Source organism: Drosophila navojoa, chromosome 4 (genome assembly GCF_054131105.1).
Source record: "Drosophila navojoa isolate 15081-1374.11 chromosome 4, UAZ_NAV_1.0, whole genome shotgun sequence".
Classification (NCBI taxonomy): domain Eukaryota; kingdom Metazoa; phylum Arthropoda; class Insecta; order Diptera; family Drosophilidae; genus Drosophila; species Drosophila navojoa.
In genome coordinates this window covers 11474232-11486168 of record NC_142892.1, presented here as the reverse complement: position 1 = coordinate 11486168, position 11937 = coordinate 11474232, and the positions used below count along the sequence as shown (strand labels likewise).

Sequence of the window (11937 nt, the reverse complement as noted above, 5' to 3'; positions counted from 1 at the left end):
AAAAACAAAAACAAACAACTCTCTCAATTAGTCTTCGGTTTTTTCTCTATGTCTAAGTTTAAGTAAAGCGAATTGCTTAGTTAATTGTCTGATTAATCTAATGAAACACTAATATCTAAGCTTATAATATTAATGAGGCTGACTAGCGTTAAGTCTAAATTTAATTAGTCTGTAATACAAATACCTGTATATTACATAAATAACGGCTTAACATTGTAAGAAACAACACCAACAATTCGTAACACTTAAGTATTTTTCGTGTACGCGCGCGCTGAGAGCGCACGCGGCGTATGCGTAACATTTGTCTATGTGAATCGTATTCGTTGAATCGTTTCGATTGCGCCACACGCCCGTGCGTTCGCCTTGTAAAGTACTTAGTCCGGACCGGATCATTATGATTTTGATCCCGGTCCGGCCTAAGTGGCAGCAGCGCGCGTTAGACCCGCTAATTGAGACTAAGACTATGCAAAATTGATTTTTTTGTATTTTTGTATTCGATACAAAGACGCAAAACCGTTGAAAAAGTTACATTACGGAGCTAGCTATAATTGTAGAGCCTAAGTTTACTAAGCATATGCAATATTTATATAGTATATATACATATATACATATACGCATTATCTAACTCTATTGATAAAGTATTGAGTGGGAGACCTACATACATGGAAAATATAAAAGAAGATAATCAAAATTATAAAAAAAAAAAAAAACAAAATTGTTTATTTTTCATTTCAAACTGTTTTTGGTTTTCGACTTTGGAATCTACTTTTTTTCTATTTTTTATTTTATTTTTTGTAAGTTGGTTGTGAGTTAAGACTTTTGATTTCTTGTGCAATACTCAAATATTTAATATAATTTTGGAACTGATTTCGTTTTGAATCTTGATTTAGAGTTAAAGCAAGGAAATATATAATCAAATAATATTGAGAAATAAATAATACTTTCCTATTTGTGAGACTGAGACTGAATGAATTACTATATATATATATATATACACAATACTCTTTAGCTTGTAGTGCTTTAGGCATTACAGCAACAACAACAACAACAACAGCAAATACAACAAACAAAGAAATAACTTTAGCATTGATTTGCCCGGCCGCAATTTCGATATTTTACAAACAAATGAAAACTTTTGCTAACAACATATTTTACAAAACGATAAAGGAAAATAGTTTTTCATACAATAGCATTTGGTTTATTGTGAGCATTGTAATATATAATTATTATTTACATAAATATATATACATATAACAACTATTATACATATATATATTTGTAATAGCACACGTTTGTAGCGTTAGAGAAATAGTGGGAGAGCTATAGAGAGCTATACTAACTACGCCCTACGATGAGGATGCGAATTGTACAGTTATTTTGAAATCTGTTTCAGGATTCAAAACACAAAAACAAAAAAGTGACGACAACACGTAAATTTAAATGGAGAATAAATGACTGCTTCTTAGTGTTATAAGTGACTCTGATTTAGGTCAACACACACAAAAAAAAACAAAAACAAAACAAAAATCATTGATGCGAATCAATTATAGAAATCAAATCCAAATATATTGCATTATATATTCGATAAGTAATTATATGTATGTCAACTTTTATTGCAAATCAATATATATAAATATATTTATATATATATATATTTCCATATTTATCTGTATCTGTCTCTGTATATTTATCTAATTACGTATATAGTGCATGTAGAGCCTTTGTTATTATTCATATTTATATTGGTATACACACACATTTATATATATACATACATATATATATGTATATCTAATATTTAATTGAAAAATTGTTTTTTGTGTCCACAAATGTACAAAATTGGTTCTCATACACAATTAAAAAACGCAGCGAATTTCATTTGCAATCATCATTAACGAAACAAATTGCAATTAAAACCTTAAATTAGTGAACAAATTTTGTTGAGTCCATTTAAAATGTTAGCGATATGTCTCTGTCATTCACCTTTTATGCCACAATAACAGAAAAACAAACAACAACAACAACAAAAGCAAATAAATAAGCATGAAAGCAAACAAATAAATATGAATCCATAATTGACTATATGCATACATACATACATATGTATTGCGAATTATATGCGTAAATCTAAATGAAAATAAACAAAAAAATGATATGAAATTATGAAATTATTTGAACGCAACTTAAATTCCTATTAATTATATAAAAATATCTCTAAAAATATATCTAAATGAAAACCAACAATTAATACCACGTACGATGAAAAGACATAAATAAAAACAAAATATTTCATACTAACAAAACTTTCTTATTATTTTCATTTTATTTTTAAGTATATGGATACTATAAAAAGTGTAATATTTCATTTCAATTTGATTTATATACATAAATGACTTGGCATATCGCATTTCATCTTCATCTCTCGCTTCTTCAGCTGCTTCAAGTGTGGTTTAAAGTGTTATTTAAAATTGTAGCATACTTTTAGGAGCTTCGATTAAATTGAGCATTCATTTAAATGGATTGCATATGTCCATATAACAGCCGGTAATTTCAAGCAAGGCTTAAGCTATCTTAGCAAATTATCTTATAAATGGTTTTAGAAATACTTTATTTCACACTCGCTTCAGTTGTCTACTATTTTGCCAAATCTAAAAAATCTCAGCATTAATTCAATCGAATGCATCACATTTAGTGAGCTATTCTTAGCTATATTCATCGATTTGATAGGCATAAACAGTTTAATAAATCGCAATCGTAGTTGGCTCTGGCTTCCTTTAGGTCGAGGCGCTGTCATGGCAAAATGGAAACATCAATCACGTGTCAATCAAGAGGGAAAGTGGGATACTTGAATGCTTATTGTGGACTCTAATAATAAGCCGGCCTCCTGCTGAACATGCAAATTGTGTGCGCTCTGGCATAAAAAAAGGACACCGACAACAGCAGCATCAGGAAAAAAGGAAAAAAAAAAAACAGAAAATAAAGAGATTGGCGATAATCACACACACATACACACACACAGCAGTGAGTACTGACATGAGGTGCCACAGTCGGGTCAAACGCGTGCAGCCTCCCCTCGCAGCGCTCCAGTTGCAACCACTTTGCATGCTGCAACTTGCAATTTTCTGTGCATTTTCCGTTTGTGATTTTGCATAGAGTTTCGCTGCTCGCATTTTCCACATTTTCCACATTTTTGTTTGGCTGCATTTTTATAGACTTAAAGCGGATTATTTTCAGCGCATTGTGTGCGCGTGGCCTTTGTGTCTGTCCGTGTATATCCGGAAATGCATGTGTCCGATCAAGCAGGGGTCCCAACGGCCGGACAATGGCTGCACGTCCTGCAATTGCATTCATGATGTGCGGCTGCCTTGTTAATCCTGTTCCAATTATGCGCATGTGAGTGCCTCGTATACCCTAATGGGCACTTTTCATTTCAGCCATTGTGTCCGCAGGCGTCCAGCCCATTGGACACTCACTCACACACACACAGATGTACAGGCAGCGAGAGAATCTCGGGCACAAGCCAAAGGACTCTGCTGTCGGCAAAATATTGATTACACAGGCCCCTTTGAGCAAAGGACTATTTCATTTTTTTGCTACTCTGATTCTGTTTTGTGTTGTTTTTGTTGTTGTTTGTTTATTGTGCTGCCTGCATTTATTAAAGATAAAAATCAAACTGACCCAAGCCTGACCTCGCAGCACCCAGTTGAGGGCAAAGCCCTGCTCTCATTTCACACACATATGTTTTTTATATGGTGCGAATCGGAAGTCCATAATAATGGAAGATGCCTTAAAAGAAGTTCATAAATGTGAAATATGTTGAGTTGCTAAAAGACTTGTTTTTAATGTATGAAATATTTCTTAGTTGATAAACATATTTATAATTGGAAACTTCAATTTGAATTAAGACTCCTTTTATATATTTTTTAACGCAACCTTTAAGTAATACTAATAGTAAGTTGATTTCTAATATATGTACATATATGTATAAGTGTGCTGCTCTTGCTTTCAACTATTTTATTCTCCTTTTGTGATGATTTTATTTCAGTTATTTCTATCTAATCAAAGAAAACTAATATAGGAATAGAAACAATGATTTACTAGTGCTTTATTCTCTACTTTGCCACTCTCATTAATTTCATTATGCTTAGGAGTATTTTATGTTGAAGTCTCTGTGCATTTTCGATGCATATGTGTGTAGGGAATACATTGGCTGAATAGCTAGCTGAAAATTATACATATTGAAGGTTTGCTTACAGTCTCTTTCCTTATCTCTCTAGCTCTAGCTACCCTTTGTATTGGAATTATTTCTACTTCTTTGCCTTTAATATATACATTTTAAGTCATGGTTATATGTATGTATATATTTAAATTTGTAAAAGATATTTATGTCTATCTGCGAATTTGAATATACATATGTAGTTCATTTGTCTCTGAGTAATATTTATTTATTACTATGCAACTATTAGAACCTAATTATTTATATACATATTTATATATTCGCTAACTTGATTTTTACTTTATAAAAACTGTATAAAATCCGCAATTCTCCATAAAAAAGAAGTAAGTCCATAATGTATCACTCCATCTCAAGCACTCCTTAGTCACATTTTTTGTATTTTCACACATACATACATGTCCATATATAGTGCTATATAAGTATATACATGCATATATACCATTTCTATATGTGTTTCGTTTCACGTACCGTAAATCTCTGCCATAAACCCTCGCAACGTCTCACCCTCGTGCAAGCGCCCCTTGCCGTGCTGTCATCAAACATTTTGCGGCATTGGCCGACGATTTGGCATGCCACATAGCAGGGCCAACACCGTGGCACGTGCCATGATAAATTGCATCCCAGCATTCGCAAAATGTTGCACAATAATGCCACGCATTGCCGCAGGAGGAGGGTAAAAATGCGTTGCCACGCGACATCGGCAATTTGTGTGCATAATCTGCAGAAATTCGGCTTTTCGGGGTGGCACAGCGACCAATGTGCGAGTGTGTGTCCCGTTTTTTTGTGCACTTTTTTTATGCAATTTTTTGTGCCACCAATCAGAGTGCTTATTGTTTTTTATGCCCTCCGCCTATCAGAACGCAGGCCCGGTCACAGACCGCTGTATAACAGTCGCCAGCAGTGGGTATAACAGTCGAACAGACTGTATGACAAACGGATCGAGAAGCGTACAGTTCCAAATATTTATCTAAAACGCAGATAAGCAACAAGAGCATTTCATGTGCTCAGAGAGCATGTTCTCTGCATGTGCTCTCCCACTCTTCCTCTCTCTCTTCCCCTCTCACTCTCTCTCTCTCTCTCTCTTTTGCTCGCTCGCTGAGCGATCGCTACGTAAACGTGTCTGTCAGCTACGCTTACGTTGTTACGCTCGGTGCTCAACACGGCGCGACTCAAATGTTTTTCCACACTCACACACACACGCGCACGCACTATGGCCATTCGCTGTCTCGCTCGCACGCGCACGCACGCACATCATGTGCGTCGTGGCCGTGTTTGAATATTATTTTTGAAGATACAGCTACAATTTCGGGTTGTCTCTTGTGCGCTGCACGTATGTGCGTATGCGTAAGCGTATGTGTGTGTGCCTATGTTTGGGAGTGTGTGTGTTTCAGGCACTGTGGCCTTCCTAGAAATAGTAAAACGCAACTCAGAGTTCAGTGTGACGAAGTGCGTCGTGCGCAGCGGCAGCGTTTTTCAATCGATTCCGTTTTCCGAGTTTCACTTCCAATACGTTTCCATCTCTGGGCGAGTGTGTGTGCGTGCGTGCGTGTGTATCTGTGACTGCATCTATGTGTGCATTGTGTATATATTCAAGTGCTGCATAGTGTAGGCAGCAGGAACATGCTGCAGTTGACATAGAATACTGAGCAATAAGAAAGAAACAAGCAATAAGAAACAAACACTAAACTCTGAACTCTAATCAGCATGGAAAATCCCAATTTCAGCAGCGAGGCAGCAGCAGCAGCAGCACACTCTGAAGGCGCCAGGAATACCACCTCACCAGGTAATACTGACAATCTCCCCGTTCCCCCTCCCGTTCTCCACATTCCCAAAGTCAGAGCGTATCCAAAATCAGTGAGGCCATAATAAAACTAGTTTCGCTTTTGTTTATGTGGATGTTGCCCCATAAATGAAAGAAAAAAAAAAAAACACCAACAACTACAACAACAACAGCAAACACGAAATCTTATCAAACTCAACGCTGATTGGCCACACAGCGATTGCTGAGTTGTTTTTGTTGATTTTCTGTTTTGCTATGTACTACGCAGTTCTTTATATTTGCTTTCCGCATTTCTGTTTTGCTTTTGCCATCCGACATTTTTTATTGGCAAATCATTTTTTATGCGCCTCTATGTATAAATCGGCATATGAGCGAACGTTGATCAACCCTCAAAGTGATTGCAAATCGAAACACATTCACTCCCCCCACCCCGAAAGTGCATGTGCAAAAACCGCCCTCTGACCCTACCCTCGCATACCCTACCCCGTATGGCTGAAATTTGACCAACATTTTCGACACATTTCCCATGTATTTCTTTCGGCCTCAACTTTTTGCTTGACTGCATTTCTCACATATTTCTGTGTCATTTATTTCCAATTGACAAGTTTTCATTCCGAGTTACAAAACAAGTTTTCGTCTTACAACATTATTGTAGGCAAATTTGGGCGCTTCTTTATTTTCTTCTTCTTTATTTTGAAGTCGAGTGAATCGTCTAGAAAATTAAGCGTTAATAGAAAAATAGACGCGTTTTTCCCGCACATCGAAAGTCGCTCAGGCATGCGGTGGTTGTTTTTAGCTAAAGATCATCTATATACATTTATATATTTTTAAACTAATTGAGAGACTTTACACTGGAAAGGTGCGGGACAGACAGAGAAGATGTGTCATACAAATGTTCGGGAAGTAAACAGAAACAGAAAAAAAGCTAGAAATGGCTGCTAGGGTTCAGTTTTGATAGAAAAAGAAACTTTATTATAAAGAATAGTCGTTTATATATTGAAAACTAGTTTATAGATCACATGCTTTTGGATCTGGCTTATATGTAAAAAGTCAAGTTTTTCATTTCCAAAAACAAATAAGTCTTAAGTATCTTTATAAATCTCCATAAAGCACTCATAGATACGATCTCTTTCAGTCTTTTGGCATTTCATCTAATCAAATTGAATGAAACCCCATTAATTTGAGCCCTCTCTAATTGAAATTTCTAACCGCATTCTTAACGAGCCAGCAATTGTTGCAATAAGACAACGAGCAGCTCTTGAGGTTCGGCAGCAACAACCCTCTAGAAGAGAAAGGCATTTTATATGGGGCTTTCAGATAAGAGCTATCAGCAGAGTTAATATGCAGCGTAGTGTATCTATGTATCTGTGAGATACTGCATAGGCGAAACGCATACCGAAAGATAAGCAGCCTAAAATGGAACGCAATCGAAATATCAAATTATGAATGAACGCAGCAACTGAATGAAATACACTCGACTGTGAGAGAGAGAGAAAGAAGGAGAGAGAGAGAGAGAGAACACAGATAAAGAATAACTCATACAAACATATTTTTCGTATGGCAACCAACTCCCAAGCAATTCAATTCAATCCAATCGCTTTATTCGCTCCAGCGTATTTACACTCTGTAAAAATATTTCTAATAGAAACAACGAAACCTGTTTTCCAGTCGTTGTTGTTGTTGTTGTTGTTGCCGCGATAGAGTTTTTGGTTTTTGCTTGTCTTGAGCATTGCCTCGCGGCAAATGGGACAAGGACACGGTTAGGCATTTAAGAAGTTCAGCTGCTGCCGCTGCTAGCTGCGGCTCATTTGAATAACAAAACAATTGCAGCTATACCCAGGCAGGATATTCAGGATAACGCTGTCGTTGCCATTAACTCAAATACTTTTTACAATTCTCTTGCAGTGACGCAGGGCGGGGAATGCGGCTGCGTGCGACTGGGTAAATGCAAATGGTTCAATGTGGCCAAGGGCTGGGGCTTCCTAACGCCCAACGACGGCGGCCAGGAGGTCTTTGTGCATCAGGTGGGTAAAACACACACACACACACACACACGCAGACATACATTTCAATGTCACTCAATTGCCGTTGTCACACAGAGCGTCATACAAATGTCCGGCTTTCGTTCGCTGGGCGAGCAGGAGGAGGTGGAGTTTGAGTGCCAGCGCACAGCGCGCGGCCTGGAGGCGACACGTGTTTCGGGGCGGCAGGGCGATGATTGTCACGGCAGCACCTATCGGCCACGCATGTAAGTGACATAAAGACAAAATGAAGTAGAGGAAAAGAACAGGAAGTAACGCATATCTAAATCATATTCAACTCAACTCTGCAGCAATAGGAAAACTCGCCGCATGCGCTGCTACAATTGCGGCGAATTCGCCAATCACATTGCCTCAGAGTGCGCGATAGGGCCGCAGCCGAAGCGCTGCCATCGCTGTCGCAGCGAGGACCATCTGCATGCCGACTGCCCGCAACGCAACACCACTGTGGTGAGTTCATGCAAACCCACCACACGCACACAGCACAGGGATTTAGCTAATTCATCTCCCACTTTCCACAGACACAAACCAGCAGGCGAAGCAAAAGCGTTGCCAACGACCAACAGCCTGAAGCTGCTGTCGAGCCAACTCCCTAGCGCCAACGACACGGGGTCACATTTGAAGTTCAAAACTTGTAAGAAAAAGAGCAACACCACCTAGCAAACGAAACGTACAAAACGCATGAAATCAAAGAAATACCTCACGTACAGCCAACAACTGCGCACAAGTGCAGTCATTTTGTTCGGTATGCAAAACTAGACTTAAGGTGACGAGTGCAGATGCAAAGGCATTCTAACTATAATTTTAGAGCTTAACTTTACCAGATAGCATGCTAAAGAATACACTAAAGGCCATTTAATGATTAGTTCTAAGCGTAAACTTTTAGATTTGTAGCATTTTAGAGCGCTTAAAGTCTGGAAGGTAAAACTATGGTACAAATGATTCAAACATATCAGAATATGTTTACAATTTGTATTAAATATTATTTGTCACAACAAAATATGCAAATTTAAACTTAAACTTTAGTGAGTAAATATAAGAATTTACTAAAAAATCAAATGGCTTTGTTGTTTTTTTCTTTAAAATTTATTTATATTTTCTTTACATTATTTAGCCCAATGTGAATTTCAGCTTAGTTTTACATTTTATTGGCTAGAAATGTAAAAAAGCTTTGCTTCGAGAGCCTCCAATCTCAGCACCCCTCAAACACGCACACACACACGCATACACATAGATAGCACACACACCCCTGGGGCTGGCAGTGATAAGAAAGCTCTTGGCCAGTCACGTGCTGGGCAATAACAACAGTGAAGCTTTTTGGGGCCTGGCAGCAACAACAACAATGAAAACGCAGAATCATTGTAACACGTTGGGCATTGAGCTTCCACCCCGTCGCTAGTAACTGTGAAAGTGAAATAGTGGCCGAGGAGATTGGAGGCAGCAGCAGGAGCAGAAACACTAGCAGCAGCAGCAGGAGCAGGCAACAACAATGTGAATATTGTGCGAGGACACGCACGCGAGAGGTGAAAGTTGCGCTCTTTCTCTCCAGCCGATTTCTCTCTGGGCGAGGGCGAAATATCCCTTCGGCTGTTTTTGTCGCGGTTTGCGATTCAAATTTGTAGCTGTGGTTGTTGTTGCTGCTGCTCCTGTTGTTGCCCAACATCAGTTTTGCAACATTGTTCGCTTCTCTTTTTGGCGCGTGGCGTGCCACGAATGGCAACGCGGATGAGGATGATGCGCTCGGCTCTGGCGAGGCTAGGGGGCAGACTCCAGAAGGATGCAACTGCCTTGGCGCAAGGACGCCACACACACACACACACAAGGCGAGCCCAATGCCTGGCCTCAGTTTCGGGCTCAGTCTCAGTTTATCTCTGCCAGAGAATTGTTGTGTGCAACGCGGCGGATTTAAAAAAATAAAAATAAAACATAACAGCAATAAAATACAAACTCAAAACTAACAAACTAAAAGAAATCAAATAATTTACAAAAAACTACAAACAAAACTATTTGAAAAAAAAAAACAATAATTAAACAAAAAGAATTTTAACCAAAGTTAACAAAGCGTTTCAGAAACAAAACAAAAACAACCAAAAAATTCTAACAACATTTGTAACACATTTTTTGCATAAACTTTAAAATTATAAATTAAAGTAAGACAATAAGCAATATAATCATTTTTTTATGAATATTTAAAACAAAGAGAGGAAACGAAAACGGAGGAGAAGAAAACAATTTCAAATCTAATAAAAGAAATTAGTTCAAGGTTGCAAAAATGTATTTTGAGTTTTTTATACAAAAGAAATTTTCAATTTTGTTTTTGTGCAACGAAATAAGCAAATGAAACAAGCCAAATGTAAGTGAACTGTGTGAGTGTGTGTGCGTGTATGTGAGTGCCTGTGTGTGTGTGTGTGTGTGTGCTTGTAAAGGCATCAACAACAAACAAAATGAGGCAGCGAGACATGAAAAAGGAAGCTTAAACAAAAAGGCAAAACAAATGCAGTTCAATTCACAATAACAAAAGCAAAACGGCAATAACAACACACACACACACACGTACGAACACATACACATACAGTTAACATAGAACGGAACACACACGAACACAGACACACATTTACATGTCGCTCTCGCTGTTAAGGCAGCGCCTGTTATGTAATATCCTGTTTCTGAAGCTGTCGCCTGTCATGTTACAAGTCCAGCCAGGCAAATGTGTAGCAGCAGTAGCTATATCTATGTGCTAGCGTGTCTGTGCGTGTGTGTGTGGGGGCGTGGCATGCACCTTAGGTGTGCGCTGCTGCTGCTAAAATGATTTATACACTCTGGAAACGCTCCATGGGCACGGCATTGAGACATTAACACGAAGGACGAACCATCCTTTAAATGCACCTAATAGGGACACATTCGCACATCGAATATATATTTATAGTTGGCCATTCTAATGGGGCGTGGATTTTGATTTGTGTGTGTGCGTGTGTGTGTGTGCGTGCGTTAAGCATGCAAATATGTGACACTAATTCGATGAGCAAAATGCTAATATTACGCATTCGCCGCATTGGCCGAAGGTCGTCTCCTATTTCACTTCTATCTGTGTGGCTATTCGGTTTTTGGGCCTTTTTGTTGGCTGGGCCAGCGCCTAATTAATGAAATGTGTGTCATAATGCGACAGGCAGTTAGTAGGTCAAGTGGATTCCATGTTGAGGTTGAGGGCCAAAAACTCTTTCGCATCCAAAAAAGCCCTTGGCCAAAAGCCCCAACCACCGCCCCTTCGCTCCTCCACCAACCACAATTCGCAAAGAGTAAAACAGAAAGAACGAGTAAGTGCGCGTAAAGTAAATAAATAGATGGGCGTTTTCTAGCCAAGTTGAACTACGTAGTCATACATTAGCTTTTAAATGGGCGCAGCTCATTTGGAATTAGCTGTCAGGCTCCAGGGATAATAAATATATAGAGCTGAGGAAATAAAATAGATTTTACTTTTGCAATTACTTTTTGACATCTCCTTAATATTCAACTTAATCAAACATTATCAAATTTAATTTCACTTTATCATATCTAATTGTTTGTGTGTGATTGCTCCTAGATTTTAAGCAGTCTTTATCTAACTGTCAACGCACCTCACCTTTTCACTTTCTAATTTTATTCCTTCAACTCACAAATTATTAAAACTAAAATTCCTTACAATTTTGCACAGGCGTTTTACATATACATATATGATTCTTTATATATAAATCAAAACAAAACAAAAACTGTGGCATGCTTCAAATGGCAGTACTAAATAATCAAATACTAAACGGTGAATGTTCCAACAAGCTAATCTAAAGTTTGTACAAAATAAAACAAATGTCTAAGCTCAACTGAAAACCTCATAAAATCCCCCAAGC

At 38.1% G+C, this 11937-nt stretch overlaps 1 protein-coding gene across 3 annotated transcripts; it reads left to right on the top strand.

The window, feature by feature from the left end:
- The first annotated feature begins 5602 nt into the window (after positions 1–5602).
- On the top strand, positions 5603–11781 carry lin-28 (protein lin-28 homolog). Of its 3 annotated transcripts, none has more exons than XM_018100490.2 (6): positions 5603–6020; positions 7923–8041; positions 8117–8265; positions 8350–8506; positions 8578–10206; positions 11748–11781. In XM_018100490.2, exons 1-5 carry the CDS (start codon positions 5942–5944, stop codon positions 8650–8652), a joined length of 579 nt encoding a protein of 192 aa, XP_017955979.1. In that variant the 5' UTR covers positions 5603–5941; the 3' UTR covers positions 8653–10206; positions 11748–11781. The 3 variants fall into 3 exon arrangements, with proteins under 3 accessions (XP_017955979.1, XP_089116088.1, XP_089116086.1); XM_089259962.1 differs by having other exon boundaries at positions 8578–10319; XM_089259960.1 differs by having other exon boundaries at positions 8578–10409.
- Positions 11782–11937: the final 156 nt, after the last annotated feature.